This window comes from Crassostrea angulata, chromosome 5 (assembly GCF_025612915.1).
Source record: "Crassostrea angulata isolate pt1a10 chromosome 5, ASM2561291v2, whole genome shotgun sequence".
Classification (NCBI taxonomy): Eukaryota; Metazoa; Mollusca; class Bivalvia; order Ostreida; family Ostreidae; genus Magallana; species Magallana angulata.
In genome coordinates this window covers 50,447,704-50,465,705 of record NC_069115.1, presented here as the reverse complement: position 1 = coordinate 50,465,705, position 18,002 = coordinate 50,447,704, and the positions used below count along the sequence as shown (strand labels likewise).

The following is an 18,002-nucleotide window of genomic DNA, read 5'->3' as shown; positions in this document are numbered from 1 at the left end:
GTTACCTCTTAAAGAGATGTTCTAACTGGTATGTCGCTGGAAAGTTCATCCGAATTAGGGGAGATCAAGGACACTTTCCTTCTCTAGGCACCAGGCAGAAGAATTCTCCCTTGGGATATTTCTTTTGTTTGGGGGACGTATGTAAACAGATGAACTTGTTAAGGACTATGAAATAAACATGTAAGCTGTTTAAATGCAAACTGCGCAATTATTAAAATGTCAATAACTATGTTGGAAAGTCCTTGGGAAAATATATTTTGGAAATTACTTGCGCAGCAGCATGATATCACATGTCCAGGTGTAGGACAGTAATGCTATATTTGTCATATTTACAGACTCTGTGGAGATCTGATTTTGCATAATTGTCACAAAGTACATGTTTTCTGTTAACCTTTTAACCTATACTCATGTTTTGTACTGATGCGGGAGATTGTAAGCCCGCATCCCCCGACGCTGTGATGGACAGTTTGACAGTTTTGATACTGTATTTGGAATTAAAATATTGTTTATAAATTTGATCACTAAATCTACACTCATGAGTAACCTTAACTGTCTGTCCCAGCCGAAAGGGTATATATATGCATGTCAATTGTTAGCAATTCAGACTTGCTTTGAGAACTGAATTAGAACCGCTTAGAGATCAGCTTTGATACCACTATACGATCCGAATAAACTTGTGAAACTTTGATGAGAGTCGGGACGATTGTTTGCGGGAAACATCTTGCATCTGCTTACATGCTCTATTCGGTCACGTAATGTTGGTGTCATCATTTGATCAATGAAATTAAATGCGGGAATTCTAGCGACTATCTTTGTTTAGAAAGACGCGCTAATTTAGGACGCCGCACGGGTAACACCTTTGAATACTGATTCTGTTCCTTCGGACCATTTATTTTAAAAAAAAATCCACCACCTCCTCTCCACCTTTCCAGTGTTACTTTTTAGCTCACCTGAGCTGAAAGCTCAAGTGAGCTATTCTGATCACATTTTGTCCGTCGTCCGTCTGTCCGTTCCCGTCTGTCTGTCTGTCTGTAAACTTTTTACATTTTGAACTTCTTCTCTAAAACCGCTTATCCAATTTCAACCAAATTTGGCGCAAAGGATCCTTATGGGAGGGCGAATATAAGTTGCAGAAATTAAAGTCCGATCTGTATTCAAAGCGGAGAAAACCTTGAAACTGTAGAAAAAGGGGGGTGCATTTTTAAAAATCTTCTTCTCAAGAACTACTGAGTTCAATTCAACGTAATTTAGCATAAATTATCCTTATGGGAAGGAAAATATAAATTGCAAAAATTAAGTGCTAATTCTGTGTCAAATCTGAGTTATTACGAAAATAATAATAAAGGAAAGGCGTGTTTTAATCAGTTTAATAGCTTCGGGCTCGGCATACGGTAAAATGGGTAGGCAAGACGTTGCCTGAGCAAAACAAAAGATTGGCAGGTATTAATCTGCCAATCTCATTAAAATTTTGGGATATTTGATGGACCAGTATATTTGTATTCGCAGTAAATATTGCTGCAAAATAATGCGTATTTGGAATTGACGATTGCCGATCTGCCCCGGCTTTTATTTTGCCACGGCCCGGGTTTGCATACCCATTTTACCAAGACTCGTATTCCATACTTCTAAAACGAGGTTCTTTGTTTAAAGCAGCCATGACATTATACGAAAAAGGGTCGATCTGACTATGATGAATTTGCTTGCTATGCAACCGTTCGCGTATGAAGGGAAATTTTTGAAACATGCAAAATATATTGGTGTCGATTTTGTGAAGTAAATTAAGGCTAAATATTTCAATGCGTTGACAGTTTTCACACATGACGTTGGTGTTAGCTTGTTCTGATTTTCGTTTCGTTTTCATTATTTATGCTTTGTAACCTGGGACCTATCGTCTGTATTTCGTGATTTTTACGTATCAAATCAAACAGAGACTTCGGTAAATCAAACAGTTAACTGTTTACCTGCGCAAATTAAGCACAATCTGATGTAGGGGTACTGAAATACAATTCATTCTATCGGTAATTCGGCATTATCTTTTGCGTAATGGTAGATTAATGCAATAGGTTTTGTTGAGATGCTCGGCATTTTCTCGAGTTATTCAGTTTAAATAGAGTTTGATATCGCTGACGGAAATATGTAGGTATATACATGTATATATATGATTCATTTCGAAAAAATAAATTGTGTTCTTTACTTGTTATACATGTAGTGCATGTTTCTTGTGTTTAATTGTTTACAATTTCTATTTACTAACCATATTAGAGTGTTAAGCTTCGAATTATAAGCAAGATACAGAGATTTGCTCACAATTCTATGTTTGTACACAGATCTTAAAAGCTAAAGATTAAAAAAGTTAAAAATTTGTCAATATTTATTACGAGAATTTACAAAGTCTGTTCTTCCAGAAACCATCTTATTGAATAGTAAACTTAACCTTTTTAGCTCACCTGACTATGGGGGGTCGAAGTTTAACAAATGAATATATAGAGTAAATCTTTAAAAATCTTCTTCTCAGAATCTAATCGGCCAGGAAAGCTGAGACTTGTGTGGAAGCATCCTAAGGTAGTGTAGATTCAAAGTTGTGAAAATTATGACCCCCGGGGGTAGGGTGGGGCCACAATGGGGGATCAAAGTTTTACATAGGAATATATACAGTAAATCTTTAAAAATCTTCTTCTCAGAAACTAATCAGCCAGGAAAGCTGAGACTTGAGTGGATGCATGGGGATCGAAGTTTAACATAGGAATATATACTGTAAATCTTTAAAAATCTTCTTCTCAGAAACTAATCCGCCGGCAAAGCTGGAACTTGTGTGGAAGCATCCTCAGGTTGTGTAGATTCACAGTTGTGAAAATAATAACCCCTGGGTGTAAGTTGGGGCCACAATGGGGGGTCGAAGTTTAACATAATTATGATTATACAGAGTAAATCTTTAAAAATCTTCTTCTCAGAAACCAACCAGGAAAACTGAAACTTGTGTGGAAGCATCCTCAGGTAGTGTAGATTCAAATTTGTGAAAATCATGACCCCTGGGGGTAGGTTTGGGCCACAATTGGAGGTCGATGTTTTACATAGGAATAAACAGATTAAATCTTTAAAAATCTTCTTCTCAGAAACTAATCAGCCAGGAAAGCTGAAACTTGTGTGAAGCATCCTCAGGTAGTGTAGATTCAAAGTTGTGAAAATAATGATCCCCAGGGGTAGGGTGGGGCCACAATGGGGGGGGGGGCAAAGTTTAACAAAGGAATATATAGGGTAAATCTTTAAAAATCTTCTCAGAAACTAATCAGCCAGATGATTCTTTATAATTGTTAAGACTTTGGCCCCAGGACAATTCTTTGGCCTAACGAGAAGGTTCAGAGTTTGATGTACGTTTATATCCCATATATAAACTAATGTTAGTGATCTTTTTGAGAACTGCAATTATCAACATATGATATGACTATAAAATCATCCTGTTAGAAAAGGGACTAATGATTATAAACATAAGAATATCCAGGGGAAAATAGATTTTATTTATACAGGATCTACATGTATTATTGTACATTGTCCAGATAGTTTGTATTATGACTCCATTGAGCTGATTTTATCATACCTATTGTTCCTCATGTGAGCGATGTGGCCCATGGGCCTCTTGTTTTACTATTCTCTTTAATTTTCTTTTTTTCTTCTTCTTTTCTTTTTTCATGCATGTATTTTACTGTAGATGTACCGAGCGTTTTCAGACCACAAGGAATTTGTCTGACGATATTACGTAACCAATTTTCGATTTCAGTTTCTCAATACAGCCAATTAATAAAATTCATATTTGTATAATATTATTAATTACTATTCAGAAATTAATTATACATGTAGTTACATCATATTAAGATCATATGCAGAATTGTGACGCAATTCAATTAAATTTCAATTGCAGTATTACGTACTATTATTTTATATAATTTTACGCAATGTGTTACAATGATATGTAACAATTATAGTCACGCTGGTGGCAAAGAGCAACTTATACTATGTCTTGTTTTGTTTATATGCATTGTATTATGTATCGAAATATGGAGGCGATGGTCATACGTAAAGTAAACTACATAAGTTATAGCACCTGCATACGGAAATCAATTATCAATAAATACATGGAGACTCATGCTCTTTACTCATTTTAAATTGCAGAAAATAAATAACATTTTTTTTTCATTTATATGTTGTTAAATGATTATTTATTCTTTAAGTAGTTCAATTTTGGACTTAAAATATTTTTAAGGCTAAAAAAAGTAATTGTTTTGATACTATTTCAGGTAATTTAACAGTTAGTACTGGTGCAAACGTTACTGGTCGGTTTGGTGGAAGTGTCACAATAGATTGTACTGTGACTGGTCCTGAAGTCAACAAGATACAGTGGATGAAGTACATCAATAACAACCCAGAAGACATTTCAATAGATGGTCAGAAGTTCACTGGGGGATTTGTTGACACCAAGGCTCTGACAATAAACAGCCTGACCAACAATGATGCTCTGTATCAATATCAGTGCACAGCCAGTAACCCAAGAGGAGTCTTTAAAAGTGCTAATACAGCTACAGTCACTGTCAAATGTGGGTAATTTTGTTCGCTATCATTAATACTATTACTTAAAAAACTTTAGTTTTATTGACAACAGTAAGCAAGTTAAACCATCAAATCTAAAGGATTCTAGATTTGTACTGTTATAATCAATAAATACAAGTCATTTGATTTTAAGCTCACCTAAGCTGGGAGCTCAAGTAAGCTTTTCTAATCAAAATTTGTCTGTTGTCGTTGTGTCGGCATTGGTGTTGTCTTTGGCATTGCCGTTGTAAACTTTTCACATTTTCATCTTCTTCTTTAGAACCACTGGGCAAATTTCAACCAAACTTGGTACAAAGCATCACTAGGTGAAGGGGATTCAAGTTTGTTCAATTAAAGGGCCATCCTTCTATAAAGGGGAGATAATTTAGAATCATTGAAAATTTGTTGCTATTATTCAAAGTCTTCTTCTCAAAAACTATTGGGCCAGAAAAGCTGTATTTTGTATGGAAGCAGCCTCAGGTAGTGTAGATTCAAATTTGTTTAAATCATGGTCCCCAGGGATAGGCTGGGGCCACAATGGGGGATGGATTTTTACATAAGAATGTATTGAGATATCTTTAAAAATCTTTAGAAATCTTCTTCTCAAAAACTTATTGACCAAAAAAGCTGTTTTTAGCTCACCTAAGCTGAAAGCTCAAGTGAGCTTTTCTGATCAAAATTTGTCCGTTGTCTGTCGTCGGCGTTGGCGTTGTCGTTGGCGGCGTTGTCGTTGTAAACTTTTCACATTTTCCTCTTCTTCTCCAGAACCACTGGGCAGATTTCAACCAAATTTGGCACAAAGCATCACTAGGTGAAGGGGATTCATTTTTGTTCAAATGAAGGGCCACGCCCTCTTTAAAGGGGATATAACTGAGGATTATTGAAAATGTGTTGGTATTTTTCAAAAATCTTCTTCTCAAAAACTATTTGCCAAAAAAACCTTAAACTTGTGTGGAGGCATCCTCAGCTAGTGTAGATTCAAGTTTGTTTAAATCATGGTCCCCGGGGGTAGGGTGGGGCCACAATAAGGGGATCAAGTTTTACAAAGGAATATATAGAGAAAATCTTTAAAAATCTTCTTCTCAAAAACTATCAGGCCAGAAAAGCTCAAATTAAAATGGTAGCATCCTCAAGTAGTGTAGATTTAAGTTTCTTCAAATTATGGTCCCCGGGGGTAGGGTGGGGCCACAATTGGGCGATCAAGTTTTATATAGAAATATATAGAGAAAATCTTTAAAAATCTTCTTCTCAAAAACTATCAGGCCAGAAAAGCTCAAATTAAAATGGTAGCATCCTCAAGTAGTGTAGATTTAAGTTTCTTCAAATTATGGTCCCCGGGGGTAGGGTGGGGCCACAATTGGGCGATAGAAATATATAGAGAAAATCTTTAAAAATCTTCTTCTCAAAAACTATCAGGCCAGAAAAGCTCAAATTAAAATGGTAGCATCCTCAAGTAGTGTAGATTTAAGTTTCTTCAAATTATGGTCCCCGGGGGTAGGGTGGGGCCACAATTGGGCGATCAAGTTTTATATAGAAATATATAGAGAAAATCTTTAAAAATCTTCTTTCCAAAAACTATCAGGCCAGAAAAGCTCAAATAAAAATTGAATCATCCTCAAATAGTGTAGATTCAAGTTAATTGAAATCATGGTCCCCGGGGGTAGGGTGGGACCACAATGGGGGGATAGATTTTTCATAGGAATATATAGAGAAAATCTTTAAAAATCTTCTTCTCAAAAACTATCTTGCCAGAAAAGCATCCTCATGTAGTGTAGATTCAAGTTTGTTAAAATCATGATCCCTGGGGGTAGGCTGGGGCCACAAAAGGGGGATCTAGTTTTACATAGGAATATATAGAGGAAATCTTTAAAAATCTTCATCTCAAAAACTATCTGCCCAGAAATGCTCAAATTAAAAAGGAAGCATTCTCAGGTAGTGTAGATTCAAGTTTGTTCAAATCATTGTCCCCGTGGGTAGGGTGGGGCCACAATAGGGGGATCAAGTTTTACAAAGGAATATATAGAGGAAATCATTAAAAGTCTTCTAAAAAACTATTAGGCCAAAAAAGCTCAAGTTAAAATGGAAGCATCCTCAGATAGTGTAGATTCAAGTTTATTCAAATCATGGTCCCTAGGGGTATGATGGGGCCACAATGGGGGGATAGATTTTTACATAGGAATATATAGAGAAATCTTCTTCTCAAAAACTATTAGGCCAAGAAAGCTCAAATTGGTGTGTAACCATCCTCAGTTAATGTAGATTCAAGTTTGTTCAAATCATGGTACCTGGGGGTAGGCCACAATGGGGGATAAATTTGAGTGGAAGCATTCCCAGATTGTATAGATTTAAGTTTGTTCAAATAATAGTCCAGGGGTAGGGTGAGGCCACAATGGGGGATGAATTTTTACATAGGAATATATAGAAAAAATCTTTAAAAATCTTTTTTTTAAGACTATTTGTCCAGGAAAGTTTAAACTCGGGTAGTGTAAAATCAAGTTTGCAAAATCACAGTCCCTAGCGGTAGGGCGGGGCCGCGGTGGTTGTTTGAATTTTTACATAGGAATATATAGGAGAAATCTTCTGGGAAAAAATATTCTGGGAAAGTTTTCGGTCCAAAACTCAGTACTTAGTTTGAAAGCACCGGTTATGCAGATTTAAGTTTGATGAAACCATGATTCCCTAGAAAAAAGTGGGGCCACGAAATTGGGGGGGGGGGTATATAGGAATAGAGAAAAATCTTCTTACAGGTACAACAACAAAAGGGGCTTGGTATTTACCGAAAAAAAAGATGTGGATAAAAATTGGCAGATTTTGATTTTTTTTTAGCAAGATCTACTGTACTTAGTTGTCAAGATATTTTGATACTGTACTGCTAATTTGATCAGAGTTAAGGCAATTGTTGCTCAGGTGAACAATGTGGCCCCTGGGCCTCTTGTTTGTATGGAAGCATCCTCAGGTAGTGTAGATTAGGTAGGGTAGGGTGGGGCCAAAATGGGAGATGAATTTTAACATAAGAATGTATTGAGAAAATCCTTAGAAATCTTCTTTTCAAAAACTGTTCTACTAGAAAAGCTGGGTTTTTATTATGGAAGCATCCTCAGGTAGTGTAGATTCAAGTTTGTTAAAAATCATGGTTCCCAGGGGGGAGGATAGGGCCAATATGTAGGATGGATTTTTAAAATCTTTAGAAATCGTCTTCTCAAACATTATTTGGCCAGGAAAGCCGTATTTTGTATGGAGGCTGCCTCAGGTAGTGTAGATTTAAGTTTGTAAAATTATGGTCCCCGGGGGTAGGGTTGGGCCACAATGGGGGATAGATTTTTACATAAGAATGTTTTGAGAAAATCTTAAAAAATCTTTTCAAAAACTGTTTGGGCAGAGAAGCTTAAACTTGTGTGTAAGCATCTTCAGACAGTGTAGATTTAAATTTGATCAAATCATGATCCCTGGGGGGTAGGGTGAAGCCACAATGGGGGATGGATTTTTACATAAGAATATATTGAGAAAATATTTACAAACTGTTTGGCCAGAAAAGCTTTAACTTGTGTGGAAGCATCCTCAGACAGTGTAAAGTTAAATTGGTTCAAATCATGATCCCTGGGGGTAGAGCTTGGCAACAATGGGGGGGGGGCAAATGAAATTTTACATATGAATATATAGAGAAAATCTTAAAAACTTTTAAGGCCATGAAATCTCAAAGTTGAGTTGAAGCATCCTCAAATAGTTTAGATTCAAGTTTGTTTAAATCATGGTCCTCAGGGGTAGGTTGGGGTTGCAATGGGCGGGGATGATTTTTTTCATAGGAATATATACATGTAGAAGAAATTTTAAAAATCTTCTTAAAACTTTTAGGCCAGAAAAGCTCAAACTTTTGTGAAGGCACCCTCAAATAGTGTAGATTCAAGTTTCTTAACATCATGGTCCCCTGGCATAAGGCTGGGCCACAATGGGGGGGGGGTGTGAATTTTTACATAGGAATATATATAGACATCTTTAAAAATATTCTGGGGAAGTTTTCAACAGTAACTTGTGGAAAAACATGGGTTCTGCAGATTAAAGTTTGATCAAACCATGATTCCCTAGAGAAAAGTGGGGCAAAAAGTGGAGGGGGGGGGGGGTAACTTTACAGGAATACAGAAAAATCTTCTTTCAGCTACAACAAAAGGGGCTTGGTATTTACTATAAAAATAGGTGGATAAAAATCGGCAGATTTAAAAAAAAAATGAACAAGATCTTTTGTACCTAGTCGTCAAGATATTTTGATTTTGATTCCGTTATGCTAATTTGATCAGAGTTAAGGCTGCTGTTACTCAGGTGAGTGATGTGGTCCATGGGCCTCTTGTTTTAAATTGGTTTGAAAGTTCAACTTCCGAGTCCTTAAAATACTATTGATTCATGGTATAAACATTTTCAAGACCATGTCAATTAAACAGTAAACATGGTAAAAGCATTACATTTAATTGTGTATTGAACTATTCTTTTTAACATTTTACGCAGATGCAGTTTTTGCTAAATCAAGTACATTCAGGTTTTTTCATTCAATGCATATATGTATACGGATAGGAACATTTGGGATGCTAATTCAAATCTGTTCCAACTTGTTGAAAACTTTTTTTTCCCTAAATGTTGTACATGCCAAATATTTTATAGAATGCCAGTACATATAGTACTAAGTGATGGTAAGACTAGGTGACAGTGATTTTTTTTTATAGGTAAAATTCTAGCAATCGAATGCTAAGTAGTTCGGAGAGAGGAAGTCAATATTGTTATCAACTGTCATCACTACATAAGTAGTAGTCAGGTCTCAAGCAGAAATGACATCAATTTTAAAATGTATGTGTTTGTTGTTGCAGATGGACAGTTTGATGAGGATTGTTCAAACTCAGAGCCTTGTGATACCGATAAATATCTGGCATGTACTAACAGTAAATGTCTCTGTATGAATACCTACTACCACAAGGACCAAGTGTGTTATCCAAGTAAGTGGTACACATAATGTTTCTATGATTTTAATTAAACATTACTTCTTTAAATTTCTTGTTACGTTACAACCGGTGTTAAATTTAGTAGATTGATTCTAAATTTCTCTGAAGTACATATATGTTCATTCATTGGCAGATTTCTGTATGAAGTAAAAGAATTCTTGGAACTATTACTGTAAACCAACTTCTATTCATGTGCGAGAAATTTTCACAAAGTTTGTGAGAGCCCCATAGTCGCTAAGATTTCTCGCCGGGTGCCTGTTTTTACCATATAGTTCTTAACATAAAAAAGTTGTAAGGCTTAACTGGTTGAGAAAATTAGTTGCTGTGAACCTTGTTCATCTTAGGTATATTATTATGTTAGTTGAGCTATTTTACTTGCATGCAGGTAACAAAGGCAAACACAAACTTGACACAGACTATTCTATATATGTTAAAAATGATTGATGAAATTTAACAATATTTTATATTCAATTATCTTGTAAACTATGAAGGTTCATGTTAATATACATTTTACATTAACAGTAAGTGGGATAGCCTCAACCGTCATCGCTCTAAACAGGGAGACAAACAATTTCTCTATATTCTGGAATAACCCTAGTACTGACTATGAGCTTATATTTGGTTATGAAGTAAAATGGAGAGTTAAAGGTTTTATGGAAGACTCATCAGGTCAACTAAGCAGGACAGTAAACCAGTATACAGCTTCCAGTAATCTAACACCAGGTCAACTCTACATAGTGATTGTGATCTCTCATGTGACTCTAACAAACCCTGCAGATAGCTTTGTTGTAGCCTCAAGTGACAAAAAAGTCAGATTAGGTATGCATAAACAAACAAGAAAAATACTAGTATAGAACAATTTTTAGTTTAACGAGACGAAGTCAGGGGAGCTTATTCTATACCCCCGGCGTCCGGACCTGGTTAAAGTTTTTGTTGCAGGTCCTGTATCTAATTAATTACTTGTTCTATCTTCACCAAACTTGAATATGTCTTAGTTTATAATTACTGGTCCTAACTTCACCAAACTTGCACTGTCTTATGATACTGATGCACCAGACAGGCTTGAATGCAGCTGAATCTGACCCATAGGTTTCGGATGCTGGAGGAGGTCAAGGTTTTTGGAGCTGGTTAAAGTTTTTTTAACAGGTGCTCTCAGCTGATGACTATTTCTGAGTTATCACTATTATATCTGAGCCATAGGTTTCGGATGCTGGAAGGGGTTTAGTTTTTTGGAACAGGTCATATTTTTTATAGATATTAGTACTATTTCAAACTTGCATAGTTGATTTAACTATAATATGAATGAATCGCTGAGGTTGCTTCAGATGCAGAGCCTGATTTCCTTTATCAAGAATGCTAAAGAAATCCCCTACCTCACTCAAACCTGCTTGATAGATGTGTTTGTTGTGAAATGATATAACATGATTCATTTGATATAGTATTGTATGGTATGATACAGAATAGTTTTATTTGATACAATATTTTATCATAAATTGTAAAAAGTTATATGATACGATATGATGATATTGTGTCAATTTTTTGTACATTATTTGAGAAATAAAGTACGAGTTTTCGTGAATGTTGCAGAATAACCTCCGTGATCGATCGAGAAATGTTGTTTTGAAATATTTTGTTTTGAAATATAAAAGCTGATGCGTTAGGCGAGGCTTTTTTATTTCAAACAACATTTCGAGACCGATAATAAGAACTTTATTTCTATTTTACTAACAGCCCAGTATTTTTACAGATCGTTTCTCCTATAGAAAGACGATATAGGTCATTCTGACGGCTGTTCCGTGTAACCCCAAAGGTTTTGTAATTAATGTGTACATGTGTATCGATTAAGTGAATCACATGCAGACGACAGAATTTTTCTTTAATACTCTTTACTTATTTATAAAATATCTTTGAATCATGTTCCTAATATTTTAAGGGCAATTTAATATGATTATTACTACTACACGTTATATATTTTATGTAAAAACACGCAGTGAAAATGTGCTAGGGAGGTCCTAGGAACAGCTGCATTGACCTCTTCAAAATAAACATTTGAGGTAATACACATCGTTTTTATTGGAACTAACACGTGAAATTGACATAGTTTTAAAACTTTTAACGTTTTGAAGTTGTACTTTCATGGTCAGTGCAAGACAAATAGGTATTTCTGATCTGATAATTTACTGATGACGTTCGTGGTATATTAGAAAAAAAATGTCCGCGGCATCTCTTTGATCTCAGCAATAACTGTAGTAGAATATATGATATTGTATCATGATATTGTTATGTATAATATTGTATTTTATTATACAATATTGTATAATATGATACTGTATTATACATTATTTTATTACATGCTACTGTTTCATATGATTTTGCAATATATAAAATTTAATCATTTGAAACAATATTTTATAATAAACTTTATCGTATTATATGATATAATATTGAATAATATGATATTGGTTTATATAATATATAATGAAATCATATGAAATTGTATTATATTATATTATAATATATTATATTGTATCATATGCTATTGTATCATGATATAATATCATTTTATGTATCAAATATGATACAATACCATACAATACAATATCATACTATATTCATATAATAGTGTTGTGTTTAGTTTGTACTATGCCTAAATAGTAGTCAGGGTTTGATACATAGTACACCTGCCGGAAGCGAGTGCACTTTGTATCAAACCCTGACTACTATTTAGGCATAGTACAAACTAAACACAACACTATTGTTATTATAATGCTGACAGTTGAATATCTATTGATGTCTCAAGCTGAGTAGCTCATTTAACTGTTGTGTTGGAACTTTTAACAACCTCAAAAAAAAAATGTGTTGACTATTTAAAAACATTTAATTGAACATTTATTCTGGCAACAATAACAGTATATCTAACGTGTATACGTTGGAATATATATCGGTTAATTTCAATAACGTTTATTGATAGTGATTGTTGATAGTGACATTGCATCCAGAGAATAGGAATTTTAGTTGTCGACCTCCAGAATAGGATTGAGCCACTCCTACTCCATGTGTTGCCTCTAGTGTCAATGTACAGTTTACTAGCTCGTTATCCGTCATGATATCATTGGAATTATGACTGCCTATAGACTCTGAAATAATTTAGATATTGAGATTAATACTTGAATACTAGACGTTAAGTATTTTGTTTGATATGAGTCAATATTATTCATATAGATTACACACCTGATACAGCATTGACTGGAGCGTCCACAGGCCCGGCCTGTCCTGTACATACACTTAGAGCATTCAACGTTTCCTTCTTTTGATTATCTACAAAATAGTGGAACATGACATAACAATGCATCAACACAGTATATATAAGCCCAAATGGCTCGATGTATTAATTTCCCAACTAGTTAATAGATCTACTGTACCTGATGTGTCATAGCAGTAGCTGGATAACGAGGATTCATAATTGTTTTCATGGTATTAATCCCCAGGGGTTCGTTCCGGTACCATACTGCCTCGTCACCTGAAAAGATGTTTTTGGAGTGCAGAAAAAGTCTGTCCGTACCAGCGTGTCTTTTAGACAAATATTTTTCATAAGACTGAACTGGACATAATTCAGAATCTGTGGTGTACATTTTTCCCCTGTACCTCCAATTTTGTTTGTAATACCTTGATGATTTTTTGACTCTGAAGTGACTTTTTGAACGTATTTTTGTCCATTGGAATTGATAATTTCAAAGTCCTGCACGCGAAGGTTGTGCAAATTTTCTTGTCACCTTCTACAGAAATAGAACATTATTTCAAAAACAACTTTATTGAGAATACCTTGTGGGGTATTGGGTGATGGACAACAGCGCCTTTTCCTTCTGCTCGCGTCTTTCTAGGTAATGAAGAAAAGCAGCTATTTGCTTTTGCAATATGAGGATCGGTAATAATATGAATGTTTCAACCCTTCTCCTTTAAGTATCTGCATATACCTTGACGAATATTCAATAAGGAATTGTTCTTATAAAGTTCTCCATTTTTCATTCTTACGTTATTGTTGAAATCCTCCAGAACTCTCGATAGATATTATTTCGAGTATGAAAGAATATCGGTGTTTACTGCACGTTCTTGCAAGAAATCATTCAAAATGTTATTTAGCAGACGATAATCATCTTCTTTCTTGTGATTTTTAATTAAGCACCATAATAAAAAGCGCTTTAATGACACCGCGGTATCGATTAATCACAATTGTTTAATCGATAAGTCTAAGATATTATTAAAAACTCTTATTTTAGTATTCATGTCAACATTTACACAATTTTAAAATTTTATTTATTTATTTATTGTTTTATGTCAAATGTTGGTTACGATGTATTATACATCTTAAAACCTTACATTATTATTAGAGTCTACTGTGGCGTAATTAGTAAAACGTTTGACTGCTAACCCAAGGGTCGTGAGTTCGATAACCCGCTCGCCGCTCTAAAATATTTTCTCTCAAAACACATGCCGTGCTCTATTTAGGCAAATTATGCCTACGCTATATAAATTCTTTTTATACTATGCGAAAATAGATGAATAGTGAATATATAGCGAGAAACTGACAGGAGGCATAATAATATACAATATAATATCATACGTTACAATAATGTGATATATTATGTGATATGAAATTGTATCATGTGATTTTATATTGTATCATATATTGTAATTATATGATATTGTATAATGTGATCAAATACAATAATGTATATCATGATTCAATATCACATCATATGTTACAATATCACATTGCATCATTATTTATTACAGTATTATATTGTATTATATAATATATATTGGAAGTATTATAGGAAACAATATAATATTTTATATTATTGTATTGATAAACATTGTCTCTTATATAATACCATATGGAATGAACTTATGATAATTATACAATTCTTTAACATATGATACACGATATTGTGTCAAAACAGTATCCATGGGTATCCAAGATCATTTACAATGATTTTCATATAATATGAAAAAAGTGGTTTCATATAGGTGATGCGCCCAAAAGGTGATGGCTCGTTTTGGTGAGCTTTTAATCTGTGATTATCTATGTTTATATTTCATGATGATGCATGATTTAAACAAACATTATGGAAATATGATGTTTTAAAGAACACCAATTTCAGAACATGTGGTTCAGAAGGAGGGTTTGACATGTAATTTTTAAACTATTTAACAATATTATGTGTTTAATTAATTGTTTTGTTTGATATAAACACAACTAAGAGAACAGTGATTTTAACAATAAAAACATTTGCTACTGCAAGTTATATTGATCTTTTTCAGTTCCATTGCCCCCTGGTCCTATTCTAAGAGGTTCAAGTAACTTTGCTTATGACAACCTCATAATAAAATGGACTGCTCCAGCCAACAACACTTTTGTGACAAAGTACAGAGTATCAGTTGATGGCACCACACAACAAACATCAAGTTATAAACCAGAAATTCACTTTATAGCCAAAGACTTAACCCCTGGAATGAATTACACTGTCAAAATAGTAACAGTTAGTGGTACAACAGATGATGTCCAAGAGAGCTCAGTGCTCAATGATACAATAAGGATTACTCCAACAAGTAAGAAAATGATGTGTTTATGAATATGATTTTAAATAATTCAGAAATTTTACTATCTTTTCATTGATAGAAAATTCTTTCACCAGTAATAAAATCATACGCTTTCAAGTTGTACATGTATTATGGTAGTTATGGAGCCAGCGCAATATCAAATAGACAAGTCATTTACAGTACTGGTAGTTAAAGCATGACTGTATTAGTCTGTTATAATGTATTTAACTAGGCCGAATACAGATCGAGTACGCACGGTTTCGCGCAGCGTTTCATTTGTATTGTGACGTCATCTTTTTGCTTGGTTGACGCAATGGCGTGATAGTTTCAACTACAGATATTCAGTGAAATTTGTTGAAAATAGTTCGTTTGGTGCGTAAAATTTATATTATATTGTAGAATAAACATAAATTGCTCTAAGTATAAGCTATATTTGGGCTCGGGTCGAAAACGTGAAGAGGGTTCAGCAAGCCTAGCCCTTTGTCACGTTTTCTTGACCCGCCTAAATATAGCTTGATTCATATATTTCAAGACAGTAACCATGTATTTTATATTAATGACCCTAAATATGTGATGTTATATATTTATTTATTACTTTAATATGTTTGAATGTTTTAATAATACTATAATGATCACCATTTCCGCCTTTGTAAAATAAAAATAGTCATTATCTGACAAATCTGGGAAATTTGGCATGCAAAAAACAACTTTGATAAAACCCCTGGAACAAACCAGGAAGTAAAAGGGTTTTTTAGACGGGGTCACGTGACCCCGTCTATTAATTTACTGTCAGCCGAATTCTCAAACCGGAAGGCGTAGAACACATACATTGAGTCTTCGCGTAAGAAAATAGTTCAGAAAGTTTTCATGCATTTTAGTAAATATATATTTTAAAAACAAACATTAAATCTTTTAAGTCTTCTGTGTATAAACCAAATTTTATTTAGAAAATAAACAAATAGTTTTATTGATCAAAATATTCTTGCTCGGGTTCACATATGGAATGCGTTACGTAACTGAATGCACAACTCCGTTGACGATTCAGCTGGTGTACAAGCTTATTAATCAATAGAAGAGGTTGAATGTTGAATCGAAAGTAAAGTTCCCAACGCAATGTGCCATTTTTGAAAAGTCGTGAGTTTTATTTTGACAATCTTTCACATAAATACTACCGAACTTCATGCGCAAGCCGAAGTTAAAATCAGGACGGATTATACACAGATGTCTTACATATTAAATAGGTGTTTCATTGGCTTCCAGTCTACTTGCGGTATGACTGCTGTTCATCTCTGAAGGAATGTTGTAAATAGAAAATAAAAACAGGTCTGAATTTGCCTTCTCGTTCGTTGACTAATTAATTAAACTGGATTTAAATTTTGAACAATGGACTGTAAGCAAAATCTATATACATGTAGATTATACATTTTGGGTGACCAATACATCAAATAAAATATACAATCTTATCGATTGAAGAACCAAGTTAAATGTTAATGTTCATGTTGTCCGGTTTAGTTGGAATCAGGCTTTGGGTGAATTACAGTGTAAAGTAATGTATTACATTACCATTTTTCATGAATAAGGGCATTAAATTACCATTATTATTGCTTCCTTTTCTTAAAGTAATGTATTACATGAGTAAAGTAATGCATTACCAATACCATTACTTTGTGAATAGTTTAAAAAAAGTAATTTAAAAGCTAAATAAAGAGTTTTTGTAGATGTTTCATCAATAAAAACTTGCTTAAACATATTGACAGGGTCATGTTCAATATCAGGTTCAAATTTAATGACTTATACAAGATTCCTGTTGCACTTGTAGTACTCAAAGTAATGTTAGTCCCGTAACATTTACACGCTAATTGCGGAGTTGCCAATCTCCTTTTTTTATGTCTCTGATTTTCAAAGAATGATTTTTAATGAACGGTTGTATCTTAATTCGTGTAGGTGATGTTCGAGTTTACACAAAAAAGTAGTAAGTGGCGAACGGATTTATTTTTGGGAGTTGATTTTAAGCAACTCTCCTATGCAGTTACTCAGGCAAACCGAAAGTGAAACAGTGTTTGGACCTAAGCACAAATCAACACCGCTGACAACATTTAGTTCTAATCAATAAATCCGATGTAATGAGCTCTTAAGCATTGTTCTTCAAGGAAACTCATTTATAGATACCTTGTAAATAGTCAGATTTTAAATGGTACGAACAATTTAGATATTTTTTGAAGTCGTAAACTTTATGTATTCCTACGCCAGAGTTAAATATGGTCCCGGACGCTCGGCTTTCTCCGTAGATCTCCGACAAGCATAGAGTCTCTCTTGCTTGTCGGAGATTAACGGATACAGCTGAGAGTCTGGTTGAACGAGAGTAGAGTTCAATTTTGCTTGGATCCATACAATTTCTCATAACTATTTCGATTACTAATACGTAGTTTGATGGAATAATTCTTTGAATATTACACAACATGATTGATATTGGATTTTCACGAAATTCCTGTAGGATTCATTTTATAAAAATGTGCGTTATTCAAATACTTATAGGAATTTACTTGCCATGCAAAATAACATATCGTTGATTTTAAAATAAATAACAATCGATAAAATCAACTCCCGTCAGTACTTCAGTACTTTGATTACCTATTAGTTTTGCATGAATCGCTGCAAGAAAATCGTGTCAGATAAGTCGGTCTAAAAAATCAAAATGGCGACCGTGACAAACCTTTTTATTGTTATAGTACTTGGAATCTTATTGTAAAGAGAAATATTTCTAACGTCAGGTGCCTGTGTTTGTTATCAGTATACAAATATGAACTTTGTTTGTTTTCGAGGTTTTCATAACCT

The 18,002-nt window shown here is 34.2% G+C and overlaps 1 protein-coding gene across 1 annotated transcript in view; it reads left to right on the top strand.

The window, feature by feature from the left end:
- LOC128186321 (phosphatidylinositol phosphatase PTPRQ-like) overlaps nucleotides 1–18,002 on the top strand; it is a 101,468-nt gene that overhangs the window by 27,863 nt on the left and 55,603 nt on the right. The window contains exons 6-9 of the mRNA XM_052856120.1: nucleotides 4,293–4,589; nucleotides 9,435–9,560; nucleotides 10,089–10,385; nucleotides 14,889–15,176. Of these exons, the coding sequence (XP_052712080.1) occupies nucleotides 4,293–4,589; nucleotides 9,435–9,560; nucleotides 10,089–10,385; nucleotides 14,889–15,176 (1,008 nt within the window). The remainder of the gene's footprint in view (nucleotides 1–4,292; nucleotides 4,590–9,434; nucleotides 9,561–10,088; nucleotides 10,386–14,888; nucleotides 15,177–18,002) is intronic.